This window comes from Pan troglodytes, chromosome 11 (genome assembly GCF_028858775.2).
Source record: "Pan troglodytes isolate AG18354 chromosome 11, NHGRI_mPanTro3-v2.0_pri, whole genome shotgun sequence".
NCBI lineage: Eukaryota > Metazoa > Chordata > Mammalia > Primates > Hominidae > Pan > Pan troglodytes.
The window spans coordinates 61,265,952-61,286,567 of NC_072409.2; the positions used below are offsets into that span (position 1 = coordinate 61,265,952).

At 38.1% G+C, this 20,616-nt stretch overlaps 1 protein-coding gene across 28 annotated transcripts in view; it reads right to left on the reverse strand.

The window, feature by feature from the left end:
* TRPM3 (transient receptor potential cation channel subfamily M member 3) overlaps positions 1 to 20,616 on the reverse strand; it is a 901,150-nt gene that overhangs the window by 228,719 nt on the left and 651,815 nt on the right. For 27 of the 28 annotated variants that reach the window (XM_054658878.2, XM_054658880.2, XM_009456711.5 and 24 more), the window contains one exon: positions 7,114 to 7,288. In XM_054658878.2, the coding sequence (XP_054514853.1) occupies positions 7,114 to 7,288 (175 nt within the window). Of the gene's footprint in view, positions 1 to 7,109; positions 7,289 to 20,616 lie in introns of those variants that run through there. The other variant, XM_054658890.2, reaches the window with a different exon arrangement.

The following is a 20,616-nucleotide window of genomic DNA, read 5'->3' on the forward strand; positions in this document are numbered from 1 at the left end:
TGCTGAAGTTTGATAACCACGTTTATTTGGATTTTTGTTGTTGTTGTTGTTAAACAAGTAGCCAAGAGTTAGCTAAGGAAATCTCAGAGGAATGTAATCAATAGAGAGCTTTGAAATCATCACTTGGCATTGATGCGCTTTCTGAAAGTTGTAGATGATGGTTCTTTAAAAGGGATTTCTCTATCATAAAGGATTATGCAACTATGTTTTCTCCGACGTTTGCTCTTTATGTTCAAGGACACTCTTTCCTAAAGAGTTTTGCTCAACTCTTTAGAAAATAGTGTGGAGCTGAGCAAGTATAAAGCAAATTTAGTCCATGTAGGGAGCTGATGAGCCAATTTAGATCAATGAAACTTTTCCTCTCCGTGGTGCTTTCTTCCCTGAAGAAGAAACTCTGGATAATTTTTTTTAAAGTCAATGCTTCATTCTTCCCATGTTGATACAACATGAGGGATAAAATAGGGAACTCTAAGACAAAAGTATTTATTTTATTTCACACTTTCTTAAATACATGGAGCTACTCTAGCCTTATAGAGCTTGGATACAATAACACAGGTGGCAATATATCTATGTCTTTATATATACTATGGAGGCAAAAACTGCCGTGGTATTGTCTCCATGACACTGTCTCCATTTACTCCAACCTATGCTTCCTTCTGCCTTCCCAGAATTCAATAACAACATCTAATTGAAAAATTATTTGTTAGTATATTAGTTCAAATAAGATTATGTGTACATCTCTTGAGGAAAGTTATACTACTTTTCATAGCACCCATAGTACCTAAAACAAGCATTCAAAAAATACCTAGTGATTGATTGATTTGAAAAGTTATATTATCAGTTCTATCTTTAAGTCTTCACTTAAATTTTAAGCATATATATACAGGCAGATAATTATAGGGATTAGGGATTAATATATATATATACTTCTGTATACATAAAGTAATCTTATTGGATTAATTAAATTAATTTTATTAGTGTATATAAATTTGACACACACGCACACACACACACACACAAAACACTGCCACACTGTCTCAATGAATTTGTCCCTTTTACCAATTTTCTTCAATCTTATTCAGATTCTTTGTCTGAGTTGAATTATATAAGGGAGGGTCAAATATTAGTTCCTCTCAGTCATCCAGGCTGACCCTCAGCTTAGATCCAGTTTTTGATGGAAAAGGGGAAGAGGAAAAATAGAGTCATTCTATTGCCATTTTGTGGATATTAACATACACTGTTCCATTGATAGGATTCTCGTGAAGAATGCACCACGCATTTATTTTACCCTCTGTGCTCTTGTGACCTTTTGTGCCTTTATCAAAGCACACATGACCTTCTAGTTATCTGCACTTGTGTCTATGTTTTAGTCCTCATTATAAAGTCCTTGATAGCTAGGGCCATGCGTTATTCATCTTCCAACAAGCCCATGCATATAGTAGGCACTCAATAAATGTTAACTTGGAAAACAGTTTACAAAAATAACCCTTTTTATAGATAAAACCACCAGCGTTCTTTGTCTGTACAAGATGTTTCCAAGGTTTCCCTTCTGAGAAACTTATAAAAAAGAATCAAGTTTTGACATGATTTCTCATAGAAAATTTTAGAAAAGAGACAAGGTAAGATGAAATTTACAAAAACTATAATGGATACATGAAGCCAGCATGCTTGATATGTCTCCTTTTTTCTCACTTGACATTCCAATTATGTCTAAATCATGCTGGAATACAAACCATTGAGATCAATTACGTTCTTTTGGCAGGTCTTATAGAGACAAATGATAAGGGTTTGACACCCTTCAGCTTTAGATGGAAATCTCTGGAGCAGCAGGAGAAAACAATAGTGACCACTGCACAGAATGACAGGCCCTAGGGATTACAGACTACACTTGGGTTTCTAAAATGTCTAGGTTTCTGGTGACTTTCTCATGCCTTTGGTCATTTTGATGTATATTTGCAGAGAAACACACTTTTGCCACATCTCTACTAGGAATATATAGTTACATAATTTGAAGCCATACAACATTTTTTTTTGTTTTTCATCTGCAGTTAGCATTCACTTATGCCTTTGCCTCAGCTAATCAAGTCATGTAGGGACCCTTATTAAACATCCTTTAAACAGGAAAGTCAAATTTTTATTAGAAATGTATTATCTATTCTCCTGCTCCCAAGCCATTGCTCATTTATTCTTCACAATATCCAATACAAATTCCACTGACACACAAAAACGTGAACAGTCTCTTGGTGTTTTCCCCATTGATAACTTCCCAAAAGTTAGTAACAGATGACTGAAAAACTTGAAGGCTTTCTGCTACCAGAAAGCTCTGCTTCTTGTCCTAAAGTATCTAAAAATGGTAAATACAGATGATTATCTCTGGAATGAAGATGCCAAAATAAACATAAAAATCCGTAATAAAATTTGGATGAACGAGGAGCACCATTTTGGAACACAAACGCATTTGGATGCCTTTTTCACACTGACTTTTTTTATGGGTGAAGTACTTGCTCACTGATTGACAAATGACAGGCTAGACAACATTTCTCTGCAGTCTGACACTTCAGTTGACCATTATCAGGCAAAGTAATCTCTGATTTCAATGTCAGGAGTCTACATCCTGAAAGGTATGGTATCCCCAACTATGAGTACTACAGTTCATATTGCTCAAACACAAAAAGTAGAATCCTAGTATTAAAAAACTTAGGTGATTTAATTACTATTTGGGTAGCATGAATCTCTTTAACTTTGTCATGTTTAGTCATTCATGATTTAGAAATAAAATTTGATAATATTTCTAAAGCAACAAAATTAATTACGGAAAGTGACTAAATTTTAATTAATTAGTGACTCATTCTAAACTATGACAGATGAGAAACAGAAAATCCATTATGCCAATGAGAAAAAAAATGGGAGTTTGACCATTTCTTCCAGGTACTATATGCCACAGAGCAGAGATAGGGAGAAAGAGACTCAAACAAGAATTTAACTGCAATTATCTCTTAGTTTATCCAAACCCATTTGGATTGTGATAGATGCAGTCTGTCTTTTTCTATCCTAAGTAATCTCAACTACAAAAAGTAATCAGTTTTGTCAATTACAAATTACTTCCAAAGTGATTGTCTTTTAAATTCACATTCTAGAAGGGAATTCAAAGATAAAACATAAAGTTCACACAGGTTAAAATGTAAGGCTTTTTTTTACTCCTTTAAGATTATAAAATGAAAGTCTCTATAGCTGAATAGTTCTTGGATCTGTATTATTTAAGAATCTTTAAATTAACTTAAAACATTTTTAATCATATTTAAGTTACCAAAGTAATTGAAAAGATACTGATGTAGCCCTGAAGTAAAGGTTTCAAAAACAGGATGTATGTGTTCTCTATATCCAATTCTATTTGTACAATGATGCACATTTATATAGATTTGTTTATATGATCATATAGTGGTAGATTTACATTTATTTGTAGTGAAACGTTTCCAACACTGTTGGACTTTATTAGAAATCAAAGAAGAAATCCTTCCTGGTGAATAAGGTCTAGGTGGGCCATTTTTTTTTTCTCTTAACATAAAGCACACTACTGCAAGATAATGTTATTTGGAAATGATTTTTAAAATTGGCTGCACATGTGTGGCTAGACAATTTCTTATCAAGCTAAATAAACATGATTAAATTCTTGAAGTTATTCAGGTGGCACAGAGAAACATTCTGCCTTCATTTTATCATGATGAATTTATAATTGCTTTCCTGGAGCAAGGGCACACTTTCATCATAACACTACATATAAAATACAAAACTTCTCTTTAGACTTCTATTTTCTTAACCATTTCTAAATGTTTCTTAAAATTTTTAAAGTTTTAATTTTAAAACATCTTAAGATCAAAAATTATACTTAATTCTTTACCTCTGCACTAGTTATGTGCATAAACTCATATTCTTTGATAATCAGCCATTGTTCATAGTTGGTGTAGATCCCATATAGATTGTGCTTTTGCATATTTTGACTATAAAAAATTACAACAAAAACTGCTAATTAAAGTTAAAAGAGGATGATATTTTTGGCTGAGCGTGGTGGCTCACACCTGTAATCCCAGCACTTTGGGAGGCCGAGGTGGGAGGATCACGAGGTCAGGAGATCGAGACCATCCTGGCTAACACAGTGAAACCCTGTCTCTACTAAAAATACAAAAAATTAGCCAGGGGTGGTGGCAGGTGCCTGTAGTCCCAGCTACTTGGGAGGTGGAGGAAGGAGAATGGGGTAAACCCAGGAGGTGGAGCTTACAGTGAGCTGAGATCGCATCACTGCACTCCAGCCTGGGGGACAGCGTGAGATTCCATTTCATAAAAAAAAAAAAAAAAGAAAACATGATATTTTTGACTCTTAATTTTGGGGTTGTTGTATAATGGCCTAGGTAGGAAAAGGGAAAGAATCCCCATGACACGGGGTTGATCAGCTTGGACACTGGTTTACAACCAGGAATGCATTGCTTTTGATTTCTTTGGAATACCAATAGTAATAATAATAATACTAAAGTATAATGAAAAGAGGAAGCTGAAGACAACTGAAGTGCATTTGAATATTTACAAAACAATATCACTGAAGTACTATATGAGGAACACTACAGCACATACTATAAAACACATTTCAGTACATGTTCATGATATACCAGCAGGGATTCTGGCCTGGGATCTTGGGCTGTGTGGCTTTGGACAAAGCGCTTAATTTAAATAATCTTAATTTAAATAATAATTTAATTTAAATAATCTAGGTCCCACCCAGTTCTAAAATACATAACCTTTCCTCCATATTAAAGCAGGAAGGGCAATCTAAGTATTTTAACGTATTTATATTTAACTTATTAAATATTTTAACATTTTCAAGGTAGACAATCCAAGATGATGATAAATAATAGGCACTTAGTCCTGGCTTTCATTGTGTATACACCTGAGAAACCTGAAATGCTGAGGTGAACACTGTACTTTTCCATGAGTTTTCTGAAAAAACAAAACAAACAAACAAAAAAACCCAGAAAAACAAAAGGTGCATTCTGAATGCAAATTTGCATCTACTTTGTAGGAATACCATAAAATAATTTGCAAACTAAAAAGTAAGAAAAAAGCCAAAGCTAAAAACTGTATTAAAATTATTAAGTTTACTTCTGAAAAATAGAACAAATTGCTAGATTTAGAGAAAGGAGATCCTTGGTTAATTTTTTTTTTCTTTTTTTTTTTTTTAAGACAGAGTTTCACTCTTGTTGCCTAGGCTGGAGTACAATGGCACAATCTTGGCTCACTGCAACTGCAACCTCTGCCTCCTGGGTTCAAGCGATTATCCTGCCTCAGCCTCCCAAGTAGCTGGGATTACAGGCACGTGCCACCACACCTCGCTAATTTTTGTATTTTTAGTAGAGATGGGGTTTCACCATGTTGGTCAGGCTGGTCTCAAACTCCTGAACTCAAGTGATCCACCCGCCTCGGCCTCCCAAAGTGCTGGGATTATAGGCATGAGCCTCTGTGCCTGACCCTTGGTTAAATTTTTAATAAAACAAAGCACAATTCAGAATCTTAAACTCTGGGTTGGTTGTAAACATAGAGAAGTTTGGGTACATATTCTCTTTTTAGGTTCTGAGCTATAAAGTGGACCAATATTTACTATAAAATATAATAGTAATTTAACTAAATTTAAATAGTTCTGAGCTATAAAATGGACCAATATTTACTATCAAAATATAATAGTAATTTAACTAAATTTGCCAGTAAAGAAAACTCCAACTTTGAGTTTATAAAAATTAGAATTATTATTATTATTTTTTGGTATCAGAGCTTTCAGGTTTGCAGTGTTAAGCTGGAGGCTCAATGCCTTTTGTTATTCCTCACTTCACAAACGTAGGTTCATCTACTAACTAGGTAGGCGTACTGTTTTAATGGCTTATGTGGAGTACTGGGCTGCTGTCAAAGATGAGGAAGGGGATGGGGAGAGATGGGATGGTACTGACTTGCCATGCTCAGTCTCTATTTAAATAAAGCAGACTGGGTACAAGAGGGATGGGTACGAGAGGGATGGAGGAGGGAGCATCCTGCTGTAGGTGAGCTCACTTGTATTTTTGTTTTGTAATACTTGTCTACTTACTAGACTTACTGTGAGCATCTTGAGAGTGGCAATTAATTGTACGTTTTTCTTTTTTACATCTTAATGTTTGGCCTAGTACATGGCACCCAGGAAACACTTAATGTGTATTTATAAAAGGCATGAATAAAAGACCATCATCTCATTTGGGGCTTTCCCCTCCCCACAAATTTCATGTGTTAGGGGAATTGATTGGATTAGGAAGTTCCTTACTTAAAACATCAATGGCTTCCCTGAGTTTTACCCCCTCAATCTCACTCACACCTCAGGATGGTTTATTTTGATCTAATAATCTGCAAGAGTGCCTGGATTTCAGCATTTGCTCAGTGGGAAGTTGGATTGGAGGGGAGTGCTGTGAAGGGGGAATCTTTTCTGGGGTTGGGGGCTTTGGGCTGTTGAAAGTAGCATTAGGAGCCTAACAGACCAAGGAAAGGGCATGAGGGGTTCAACAGGAGTTTACAAAGGACCAGAGTAGTTACCATTACAGAGATTTGACTTTCCCAGCCCATCTAGAGAAGCCTGATGGCACGATCTACCACATATCTTCACAGTGGCTTCGCAATGCTGGTGTTTGGAGGCCAAGCCTGGAAGCTGAACAACCCAGCTTCTCTGAAGTTACCAACCTGAACCATCTGGTACAGACTGGATATGCTTCATGTGTTAAAACTCAATTCCTGCTTCTCCTTACTGGGAGGAGGAGAAGGAGATACGAAGAGAAGAAAAAGGAGACCACAGCCTATGACCTCCTCTCTTTTCTTCACCCTTTTTATTATCCGTGTAGCTTTCATAGAATTTCCCACTTCATAGGACATTTAGAATATGTTTCTCTGTCCTTCACCACAGCCCTCCCATGACAGACATTTTTTAGACAATTTGTTCATAGCTTGTTTTGATTTGAGGTCTTGGTTGAGCTACTGAAAACATAATCCACTCATACCCTCGTTTCCAAACAGGCTTTAGGGTTCTTCCATGGGGCCTGGAAAGTTACCTACCCGCCTTCTTCTGAGTATTTATGCCCAAAGGCCAGGATGTCCGATGCCCGTCCACTCCCATCACAGACAACCACTGGCACGGGAGGGGTGTCTCGAAGGTACTCCAAAACAATCGAGATCACATTGGGTCCTCCTTCCACTATGAGTGCCACCACAGGAACACCTTGACCGATTCCTGCATTAAAAAAGGAAAAGAAAAGGAAAAAAAGAGAAAAGAACACAAAGCCAGCAAACCAAAGAAACAAAAAGAGAAACAAAAAGCACAAACTAAAATTACTGAGCACGGGGGAGGTAGCAACATATGAAGGGATATAGTACTGAGCAAAAATTTACAGAAAACCCTTCAGCCAAATTTTCCCACCAGAAAGTCTATTTGACTTTGCCCTCTCCCCTCAACTCTCAGGATGCTGGGGTCAGTGAAGGCACGGGGTTCCATACTTTACGGGGGAGGGCCTGGGGTGAGGAGGGAGAAAAAGGAATTAGTCAACAGACAAAGCACCAGACCAGCAACCAAGAGCGTGGAAGCTGAACATGATCTGAAGCAAGTCTTTTATCTTTCCAATGAGTCTGTTTCCTATATGAAAAGTAGGAAGTTAAAAAATGCCACCTCCCTGAAGTTATCACAGGGGTAAGAAAATCCCTACATGGCTCTTTTTATTAAACACTATCAAAATCAGCTGGGGACATATTTTAACTTGTTGAATCAACTACTGGCTGAATTCTGGGTCTATCTTTGACCATAGATGATCAGACTGATTATTAATTTTTTTTTTTTTGAGATGGAGTCTCACTCTGTTACCCAGGCTGGAGTGCAGTGGCACAATCTCAGCACACTGCAACTTCTGCTTCCCAGGTTCAAGCAATTCTCCTGCCTCAGTCTCCCAAGTAGCTGGGATTATAGGCACGTCCACCATGCTCAGCTAATTTTTGTATGATTATTGATTCTTAACAGCACGATTGTCATGTTGAATTACCCAGGAGATATGGTATCTGCCATCTGCCATTATTGCATCTGCCACTACTGAGCAAGGAGCTAGGCACGTGATGTGAGTTCAGTAAACATTTGTTGGATTCAGTTGAATTAAGTGTTTCCCAAAAGTATTTAAGCTATTTATGCTGAGCCAGAAGACATTGCTGTTTTCAGGTGAAAATTGCTTTAATTGCTGTATGCATGGTTCAACCTAACCTTAAAGAGAAGTAATAAAATCAAATGTCCATGAGAGACATGATGACAAAGAAAAATTCATTTTTAAGTGACATTTCAAGTATGATTTATCATTGAATAACTTCCTTTTGTTCAATTTGGTATCACATTGTATTTTTTCTCTCTGCTGCCTCAGAATAATTAAGGAATTGAGCAGTGCCATAAAAATGAGCTGGTCTTAGAGGGCGCACACAGCAGTTATCTTAAAAAAGAAATAATCAAAATTCTGTACCACTTCCATAAATATAAACTAAAATAAAACAACCCTTGGACATCTGAGTTCTCCCTTTTACTTCTTTTGCTATGCTTTTATCTGATATCAAGAAACTGCTTCCCCGTAATGAGTAATAGTTTAGGATTTGGTTTCTTGCTCGGGTAAAGGATATTTTTGACTTATGTGACCTGTTTTATTTCTAAAGCATAAATACTTTATTCTCCTAGGGCTTTATCTCCTTTAACTTGATGTTTTTCCTGGTGTGATTTTCATCTTAAAAGAATGATCCCGCCGGGCGCGGTGGCTCACGCCTGTAATCCCAGCACTTTGGGAGGCCGAGGCGGGTGGATCACGAGGTCAGGAGATCGAGACCATCCTGGCTAACACGGTGAAACCCCGTCTCTACTAAAAATACAAAAAATTAGCCGGGCGTGGTAGCGGGCGCCTGTAGTCCCAGCTACTCGGGAGGCTGAGGCAGGAGAATGGCGTGAACCCGGGAGGCGGAGCTTGCAGTGAGCCGAGATCGCGCCACTGCACTCCAGCCTGGGCGACAGAGCGAGACTCCGTCTCAAAAAAAAAAAAAAAAAAAAAAAAAAAAAAAAAAAAAAAAAAGAATGATCCAAAATGCCAGTTACACAAAAGTGGGTGCTGTTTTGCATGTCCACTTAAAACACGTAAAAGAAAATGATGATTGTTGATCAAGGCAAGATGCCAAGATTTCTTTCAGTTCCTAGAGGGAACTGGGAGAGACAAGTGACCTGGGGACCCATTCGTTTTCTGTGGATGGGGAGGTCTTGAGAATTACTCTTTCAAATCCAAGGAGAGGGAAGTGAAAGGCCTTGCTGTTCTGTTTTGACCCAGGAGCCCTTAGTGACTCAAATGATAGGTCTCCTTAAGGCTCTCTTCCGGTGTCTGTAAAGGAGACAGTTTCCTTATTGCTGCTGATTATGATGATTGAGTAAATTCCTGTTGAAAGGTACTTTAAAGATTAAGGGCTGGCCAGGCACGGTGGCTCATGCCTGTAATCCCAGCACTTTGGAAGGCCAAGGTGGGCGGATCACCAAAGGCTAGGAGTTTGAGAACAGCCTGGCCAACATGGTGAAACCCTGTCACTACTAAAAATACAAAAAAAAAAAAAAAAAAAAAAAAAAAAAAATTAGCTGGGCGTGGTGGCAGGTGCCTGTAATCCCAGCTACTTGGGAGGCTAAGGCTGGAGAATTGCTTGATCCCGGGAGGCAGAGGCTGTAGTGAGCCAAGATCACACGATTGCGCTCCAGCCTGGGCAGCAAGAGTGAAACTCCGTTTCAAAAAATAAAATAAAAACAAAAAAAGATTAAGGGCTAACTTGAAATGTTAACACAACATTTCTCTTTGGGAGGAGAATTTGCTCTCATAAAAATATCCACCCCATAGGGATTTGTATTTTATAACATGCCTTCAAAAAGGTAGCCTATTTTCTATTGTTAAGGTTATTTTATGAAGTATTTCCCAAAGTATTACGTTGGTGCAAAAGTAATTGTGTTTTTTGCCATGCTATTTATTTTTTTCCCTTGATTTGCTTTAGCACATGCTCCTATGTCATTGACTTTGTATTAAGGAACAATACCCTATACCTGCTGTTTTATATCAGATGATATATTTAGACCCCTTCTAGGATCTTCTAAGACATCCTAGAATTTGCCAAGTTCTAGGACTCTTGGATTCTGTCGGTGGAATCTTTACTCCAACTCACAGACCAAGTGTGATCCACTCAGTGTTCTCGTGGAGGGAGAAGTACTTAGCATGGACCTTCTACCATGTTCCAGTGATCTGGCATCTACAAGACAGCAGGAAAGATGGCTGGAAACCTCCTCTCCCTTTGAGAGCATACATAATGAAAAGATCAAATCTCATAGGCTGATTTGTTTGAGAGTAATACATGGTCAGTTTATTCTCTGTCAATATATTTGTCAATGTATCAAAATATTATAACTTCTAGAAGTACAGAAAGATTTTCAGGATAATGATTTCCTATATTTGAACTAAAACTAATTGCCAATTAAAATGATGAAAACAAACATATTAATCTAGAGCTGAACACACACACACACACACATTTAGTCAAATTTGGTGCCAAAAATTGAATGGAGCAAACTGTCATCTTTTTCATAAACATTGAATATATCTATGCTTCCAAATTCTCTCTTATTTTTTTCAGTGATAATACACGGACATTTGTTCCATGGATAATAAAAGCCTTTATAGGGTACAAACAAAAGCAGTTTTGAATTTCTTAGTTATGAGAGGTAGAAAATCAAACTATGCCTAAAACTATCATGCTTAGTGTAAGTTAACCAAGATATGTTAACATTAAACCTTTCTGTCAGGTCACACACACACTTACACACATAAACGTATTGTCTTTATTTCTGGCAAAAGAAAATGACATCAGATAACTAGTAATGACCTGAAGTAGTCTGTAGCCTATTCTTAGAATATGTTTGTGAATTTTATGAAAGCTAGGGACCCTTTCTCCAGAAAAGTAAACATACATGTGGGTAGACACAAAAATGTTTCTACGCAATTTCAGGGACTTTACGGATTCCTGAAACCTATCTTAGCTGATTATAAGCCTAAGAATACTTTGTTAATGGACCCTTGCAAAACCCCACCCTAAATTAAGCACATTGATACATCTGCAAAGGGCATCTGTTTGTGTTGTTTTGTGAAACTCACTGAGGCCTCTGACACAAGTTCTAGGATAAATTTTTGAACAAAATTCTATGCCCAGGAGGATTATATCACATTATTACTGCCCAGTTATATTGATTGGCTAAACCTTCCACAGTAAAACACTGTGTATAGCAGTGGTCTCCAACCTTTTTGACACCAGCGACTGGTTTCATGGAAGACAATTTTTTCCATGGACGCTGGAGGGGGGATGGTTTTGGGATGGTTCAAGTGCATTGCATTTATTATGCACTTTACTTCTATTATTATTACATTGTAATATATAATAAAATAATTATACAACTCATCATAATGTAGAATCAGTGGGAGCCCTGAGCTTGCTTTCTCATCTAGGGTTCCCATGGTCCCATCTAGGCATGATGGGAGACTGTGACAGATCATCAGGCATTAGGTTCTCATAAGGAGCACGCAACCTAGATACCATATATGCACAGTTCACAATAGGGCTCACGCTCCTATGTAGCTGATCTGACAGGAGGCAGAGTTCAGGTGATAATGTGAGTGATGGGGAGTGACTGTAAATACAGATGAAGCTTCGCTCACTTGCCAGCCGCTCACCTATGGCCTGGCTCCTAATAGGACATGGACCGGTACCAGTCTGTGGACAGGGGATTGGGGACTCCCGGGTAGGATATCACCCCCACTCTCTCTCCATTCTCCTCTTTCTTTCTTGTTTTTTTTTCTGTTCACACTTTTTTTCTAAATTACAGCTCAAACACAGGATATTTAAAAAACTCTAGCAAGATTCACAATCTTACAAATTAGAATCTGCAGGATAAGACTTCATAGAAAAGAAACAGCTTTTTAGAATGTCAAGAATGCTACATTTTTTATTTGTGACATAAAGAAAACATTTTGGGAATCCACTGCATATCCAGCTGGGCTGGATTCATAGGGCTCACTGCCATTTTCTTTATGCTCATAAAGAAACTGATGTAAGTTCCTTTGAAGAGCCTTACAAATTTGTGTCTCGCTCAGCTAAACCTACTGGTCATTCATTGAAAACAAATGAATAAAATAAAAGGTTGTTTAGATTTAATTTAAAAAATACAGTCTGTAGGAAAAAAAATTACCTAGATTCTCCCAGGTCCCTTTTTTGGTGAATACTTGTTCTTTGGTTTTGGAATGAAGTAAGCCAATTCCTTAGTTGATTGCAGTCATTTTTCATTTTCTACCATCACCAAAGACTTGTCATAGCTCTCAGAACTTTCCATTAGAATTTTATTTGAGAGCAATATAAGGTTGCTTTAAGCAGGAATAGGCAAGATGCTTGCCACACTCTCCAGCTTTTGCAATTTTGGAATAGGAAACATTAGAGCATACGAAAATGTGAGCTTGAGTAACAGATTTAACAGCTCTGCGTTCTACAGGGTTTTAGGTTACCCTAGGGCTTTCTAATTACATACTGAACCCTAAGTCCTTGCATAAGATAACCTATTAGACTTTTGTCACATTTTGTTTCAACTGCTAGGCAATTCAGCCGGGGCTCCCAATAAAGCTAAAAGTGTCTAAACTGCCATAAGAAAAGACTGGGAGAGGCATTGTGAGGGAGAGAGGTGTCAGGAATGAAAGAATGTCTTAAAATTCTAAGCAGTCTTTCTTCTTCTTCTCTTTATTAACAGCAATTAACTCTCTCTGCTGATATGAAACCATAATCTATGATCAGCTTAGCTATTTGTGAAAACATTTGGTGTTTAATAGTAAAATGCCTGGGTAAAATTTCAATCAAACTAAATTAACGGTTAGGTTTTATGTCAAGGTCACCCACAGATGATCTAAAGTGCGTATGGGCCTGAAGGATAATCTATTTGCTGTTGGAAACTGGCCATATTTACATGGAGATAGAGCATAGAAGATCATTCTCTACCTACATCTTAATGACTATAGGCCACAGATCATGATTATTACAGTACAGGTCACTTAAAAAGGGGATTTGCACTTTAAGTGAGAGATAACTTCCTGAAGATCTTGAACAATTCAATACTAAGTCTATCAGTGGTGGCTAGATACTTGTGTTTACTAGCTAAAGCATGTCCCAATAACATGAACACAGTTAGCAATTCCTTGCCTTGCCAGCTCCAGGGTTATGTGATTTTTGTTGATTTAAATGTCTGTGTAGAGAATTCATGTACTTTGACATTATGCATCCATGGAGAGCAGGCAAGCTATTTTGCCTCATTTTAATGGGTAACAAATTAATACCTACTTGAGAAATAATGGCTGAAGTTTGCACACTACCGCAGCTCTTTACAAATAGTTTCAGAATTCGATTCTTGATATCTTTAACTAATGCATCTCTTCTGTGGTCTGGAAAGTGTGAGATGAATTTATGAAAACTACATAAATCTGATAATCGGTTGTGCCTGAAAACATTCAAAAGTATTTTTTTTTTCTTAGTAAGTTTAAGGTGCTTCTTACAATTAGGAAGGTTCCCAGTTGTGAATACATGAATATTCAGGTACAACTGTGGAAATATTATTGTACAGACAGAGAATATTTTAATACATTATATTTTTGCAAAAGGAAATGTGACTAGAAAGCTTTGAGCTATTGAGGAGCAGAGTGAGCCCAAGAAAACATCTAGGGGTGACATTTGAAAATAAATTCATCTCATTTTAACTAGAATGTCTCTTAGGTCTTCTACGGAGGCAGGTATTTTGGATATTGCCTTCATGTTATAGAGTTAGGATAAATTATTCAAGACAGCCTAACTACAACTGGAATGTGTCTGACCTTACTTGTAAATGGGTAATAAACTCAGATTTCTTTTATTGAAAATCCATGATGTACCCAATTGGTGAATGCCAGACCCAATGCAAACCAATCCTGTACGCTATACATTTTTTTGCCATTATAATCTTGCACCTAAATTGATGCTCAGGAAAGCATTTGGAAATAGGAAGTACCACACAAGTTATTAAACAGTCGACACGCAACAAAATGTTTCACTTCTAAATACTTATGGTTCTCTAGACAGAAAGAAATTCCTTGAAAGATAGCTTGGGTCCTTCCCTGAGGTTGGAACTTCCCAAGGCATATGTTTCCAACCCACTTTGGGACTAAGCAAGGGTAAAAATAACATGAATTTCTTAAATGTCTTTTTCTCTTATTACCAGTTTCTATGGCAACTCCCTTACTGATAGTTAACTTAATGAACCCCCTGTATGTACAATCTTTTCATATTTAAAGCTAATAACAATACTCCAGAATAACATGCTTGTATCTTTTATCTTGGCATGTGAAATTTTAGCAAATTTGGCTGGAGATATGGGGATGTCAAGACACTGAAAATATAGAGTTTGGATTAATTAGAATGCCTCCCTCACACAGTGATAAAAAATTGAAAACTGATGGTGCATAGTGTATCTTTTCCCAGGGACTGAGAATGCAGAATATATTAAATTAATACGGCAAACTGTATTTTTTTCTGTTTGTTTTCAATACAGCTAAACAAATCTATTTTGTGCATTTTCAGTGCTCCAGGCATTTTCACAGCAATCCTGTATTAATGCCCATCGACTGGCCTTCTTTTGGGGCATTGCCTTCTTGCTTTGCTTTTCTATCTAGTAATCGGAGGACAAAGGACAGAAGCTGGGCAGTGGATGAGTAGATTGAATGGGAAATCCTTTAAGCTGGCCAAAGAGGTCACTGTGGCATGTGTACTGAAAACTCTCATGGTGTCCGCCCTATCCCCTCTCCCCTATCAGAGAACAGACCCATCCACTGCATAGAAGGGGCAGCCCTGCTTGACTTGTTTCAAAGCTGGCTGGACTTACATGGATGTCAGACCTGCAGTGAGCCAGATTTGCTTTCCTGGGATTGAAGTGGAGATCCTGAGCCCAAGGCCAGTAACTGGGAGATGGGCTTCCAGGGCATGCATACTTGGGGAGTGAAGCCTCTGTTAGTGGTGGTCCTCCAGACCAACCACGTGAGGAAGGTAAGCCAATGAACAAAAAAGCCATATGCAGGTAGAAAACAAAGGAGCAGAGGGTACCATGGAGGGGAGAGATCACATGGCCCCAGGAAGAGGGAAGGAAGTGGTATGGGGGAGGAAGGAGAGAGAGAGGGGAGAGAAAAGAGAAAGAATCTACGAAAGAGAGGGAAAAAGAGGGAGAGAGAGAGAATAAAAGAGAATGAAAGAAAGCAGAGAGAGGGCATCTGTGAAAGAGAGGAAGAGAGAATAAAAGAGGGAGAGAGGAAGAGAGAAGGGAGGGGAAACAAAGGGAGACAGGAGAGACAGAAAGAGGTGGAGAGACAGAAAGACAGAGAGAGAGAGAGAGAGAGAGAGAGAACTGATATAGCTGGGATTATTGGTAACTTTTCAGGCCTATTTATAGTCACTTGTCCATGGTTCCTGCAGAGAGTCCCCTATTCACCAGGGGTAGACAAAGTTTTTTGCGTAAAGGCTACATAGTAAATATTAATATTTTAGACATTGTAGGCCAAAGGGTAAAATAGAGAAAATTGTGCAGGTACTTACATAATAAGAGAGAAAAAAATTCTACACAATTTTGTATAATTAAAATTCAAAATACAACTGAATATATATATATATATATGTTTTAAAATACAGGCTTACTAATAAAAATGGAATTTTTGTATAAATGCTGACGTTTGAATTTCATTTAGTTTTCATGCCACAAAATATTATTCTTTTATTTACAAACATTTAAAAATATAAAAGAACTTCTTAGCCCATGAGCTAAATAAAAATAGGGTGGGCTATAATTTGCCAACTCTTCCTACAGACATGTTTCTGCCTCCTTATAAAGAATACCCATTTATGGTTGGGCACAATGGCTTATGCCATAATCCCAGCTCTTTGGGAGACCAAGGCGGGAGGATCACTTGAGTCCAGGAATTCAGGATCAGCCTGGGAAATATAGCAAGAACCTGTCTCTACAAAAAATATTTTTAAAAATTAGTGGGGTTTGATGCATGTGCCTGTAGTCCCAGCTACTCAGGACCCTGAGGAAGGAGAATCACTTGAGCCTGGGAAGTCGAGGCTGCAGTGAGCCCTGAGGGTGCCATTGCACCAAAGCCTCAGTGACAGAGTGAGGCTTTGTCTCAAAAAAAAAAAAATATATATATATATATATAAAACACATATGTATATGTATGCATATACACACATATAAACATACATACATATATACATACATATATATACCCCTTTATGTACTTTGCATGAGATTATCATGATCAAACATTCCTCTTCCCGGCCGCCACTCTGCTTGCTCTAAGGCAGTCTTCACCTGTCTTTTATCCTGAAGGTCCACATGAGCTGTTTTGTAACTATGAAAACCTGGCAGGAAAAGAGTCAAGACAGTCCCTCACGTAGAATGATTCAATTTGCAATTTTTCAACTTTGCAGTGATGCAAAAGTGATACATATTTAGTAGAAATCATACTTCTAGTACTCATACCACCATTCGTTTTACATTTTCAATAAATTACATGAAATATTCAACACTTTGTTATATAATAGACTTTGTGTTAGATAATTGTACCCATGTGTAGGCTCATGTAAACGCTCTGGGTACATTTAAGTAAGCTAGGCTGTGCTACGATGTTTGGCAAGTTGTGTATTAGCTGTGTTTTCAACTTAAAATCGTTTGATTGGACATAAGCCCATCATAATTGGAGCAGCGTCTGTACTTGGACTTGAGGGTCCTTCATATGAGAATTTGGGATAGCAGATTTTTTTTTTTTAAGTGGGACTTTAAGATGAACTATTCAGGTCAATGCTGAGTGCAGTCCCAATACCCTGTTTAGTGTCAGGAGGGGCTTCCTTTCCAGCATAACTGATGATCGTGTGGGAAGACTGTTTACTATATGGGAAGCTACTCTCCATCTCTCACGTGAAGAGAAAAGGAGTCACCTGTGTGGTTTATCAAGAAACTTCACCCTGATAATGAAGGGCTTAAATCAGGTCTTTCCAAAGGTCTAAGACCCAGGGCAGAGAGAGCAATCACTCCTCTCTGAATATCCCCAGCTTCTGGAGAGCAGCACCACCTTCTACATTCCAATGAGGCTTGGCCTTTTGCCTGCTCGCTTCCTGGCAACATGGACCCCAAGACTTGCTTGATTGCAGTGGGCCTTCCTGAAGGGCTTTGCCCCTCACCACTCCCATCTCCATCCTGCACTCTGGAAGCCTTGGCTAGTCTCACTCACTCGGAGGAGGCTTTTCCTTAGGCTTTGGGCTGCCTGTTTGCATCTGGGCAGAATCTTCTGTATTCTCATTCTCAGTTTCTGCTTTCTAGGTCCATGACTGTCTTTTTCCCCATGTGCCTGCTGGCTCCCGTCGACTCCCGCTTTCCCTGATTCACTCTCAGCATGTGCTGCTCTATCTATTTTATCTCCCTGCTACTGTAAACCCCCACAGCCTTGCTGGACTTTACAAAGCTAACGACATATAAGCTGGAGCCATTCACATCCTAGAAGGGCAGAAATGCATCTTGACATATGTTGATACATAAAAAGTATACAGTTGGCCTTCTGCATCCGTGGGTTCTACATCTGTGGCCTCAACTAACAAAAGATCAAAAATATTCTGAAAAAAAATTATTTCTATACTGAATACATACAGACATTTTTCTTTGTCCTCATTCCCTAAACAATAAAGCATAACAACTATTGATGTAGCATTTACATTATATTAGGTACCATAAGTAATCTAGGGGTTATTTAAGATATCTGGAAGGGTGTGCATAGCCTATATGAAAACACTATTTTATACAAGGGACTTGAGCATCCTCAGATTTTGGTATCTGTGGGAGATTTTGGAACCAATCCCCCATGGACATTGAGGGGTGTTTGCATATTGATATTCTATACAGCATTTAATACACAGAGTAGGTATATAATTCACAAAACTGTTTTGAATAATACATGAATTATTATTTATAGAGCACTTAGAGCCTGGCACTTAAGAGTTTTATGCTTAAACACAAATATAAAGATGCTTATTTATATCTATTAAGCTTATACAAAGTTTCTGGTTTGAATATATAAATGATTCATGAAGAGAAAAGAAAAATGAATGCATTTTACACATTTAAACTGAAAGAAGGCTCTGGCAAACAAATAATTTGAAATAGCCTTCTCCAAAGTTTGAATACCCTCTCATGCAGACTGATAATATGCCAATTATCAAATTCCCTTCTCGTGTGTCCAAAAGGCTAACATTTTCTGCTTTGGGATAGGTGGCCTTTTGTATCACTCCCCGAACGTCTTCCCCCAGGGGCCTCTCCTTATTCATCAACCAGCTTGTTAAGTCTTTCGAGTTCTGTGGGTTGGAAGGAGATGTAAATGCTAAATAACAAAACCCATAAACCAACTCCAAGTGTATTATATACCCAGAAGATAACTTAGCTTTTTATATAATCAATGGGAGCTGTTATTCCCTTGTGGCCAGATGGGTCTGATTGAAATATTCTGCTATTAATGTCAATACATTACCAGGACATCCAAACAGCATTCCTCTGAATAATTTCAATAGAAAAAAGATGGCCAATCCCTTGGGCTGTAAGACAAGTATTACTTTCATAAAAGGGAAAAGCCAACATTATTTTCTTTGGAGCCATTGTTTGAAGGCTGAAACTTTTAATGTAATCGATCTAAGTCTACAAGAAAATTCTTCCAAACAAAGCTCTAGTCTTAGTCTCTGGTCTGTGCAAAACCCACATCAAAAGTCAGATGTTGCCTTCTCAAATGTAATCAGAGTGGTTTTAGCTCATTTTACTTTATAATACGCTACCCATGCTCCCCTGCAAATGTTCCAGGATCTAAGTCCATAGCCCATACAAGTTCCTTGGCTTCTTGACAAAATTAATAAGGAGCAAAGCAGCTAAGGGAATTATGGATTGGAAAATCACAGAAAAGACGTGGCCCATGTTTCAGGGATGAGCTAGGCAGGAAGGTGGATGGTTGCAGTGAGGGAAATGTTGCTGGTGGTATGCATGTTAATTTGCTTTTTTCAAATTATAAAAATAATTTTTGTCTTTGTACCTACTGAAAGAGACAGCAATTACTTCTACCTGTCCCAAATGCAAAAAGCTCCATTTTCTCTTCAAGGAATTTTGTTTTTGATGTTGTCTCTGCGAGGAACATATTCATCCTTCAGGTCCCAGGTTCAAAGACATTCTCATTGTGTGTTCTCATAGCATTTTCTTTTTAAAAGAAGCACATGCCAATGAACATCCTTTATAAACTTGTCAATCAACTATGATGGTATTAAAGAAAAACTTCTTATAGTGCCTTACATATAGCTTTTGAAGTTTTATCACATTAATTACATGAGTAATGACTTTTGATGTGGGTTTTGAACAGAGCAGAGATGTCTAGGCATCTCTTTTCTCTATTAGGTATTTATTTCTGTATTACCAACATATCATACAATGCTCTACATGTCGTAGTTGCTCTCTGACATTTGGGGTACAAAGGAAGGCAGGGGGCTGGGCATGGTGGCTCATGCCTGTAATCCCAGCACTTTGGGAGGCCTAGGCAGGAGGATCACTTGAGCCCAGGAGTTCAAGACCAGCCTGGAAAACATAGGGAGATCTTGTCTCTACAAAAAAATTTAAAAGTTAGCTGGGCATGGTGGTATATGCCTTTAGTCCCAGCTACTTTGGAGGCTGAGGTGGGAGGACTGCTTGAGGCTGAAGTGAGCTTTGATTGTGCCACTGTGCTTCAGCCTGGGTGATGGAGTGAGATCTTGTCTCTTAAAAAAACAAAAAGGTAGATAGGTTAAATGACAACGTAATTATTTCCACATAAATTTTAAAATTATTTATGATAGGAGTAATTTTCTCCTCATCAACTGACCTGAGATGCAAAGTAGACAGATGCGTTTTAAATTCTCATGAAATCAGGAATTATACCAAATGCCCAGTGTCTGTGCTCATTGGTTTTCCTGTGGGCTACTGAGATTACTTCCTACCTGACTTCCCTAATATAATGATCTTCACTTAACTGCTAGTTGTCACTCACAATTACAGTCTTTCTGTAAAAATGTAGTGGGTTTTTAGGAAAGGCCCATTGTTTTTAGGAAAAGCCCACTCCTTTAGTGTGATATACAAGACTCTCCTTGTTCTGCACCCAACCTTCGTCTCCCCGTCTCTTCCAGAGCTCTCTCTCTACCTGATCTGAGTCTCACCAGACTATCCTCACCATCTTCCATGAAGGATGATTTTTAAACTTTCCTTTAGCCACACCAATTTTCAGATGAGTATCTTTCCTCACTCCCGGTTTCAAGAGAAGGAATTTTTCCTATGCACACCCTTGGACTTTCTCTGCCCCTTTACTCACTTGGCCACCCGGTGAATTTGAAAAGACTAACGGTTTGCTCAGCTCT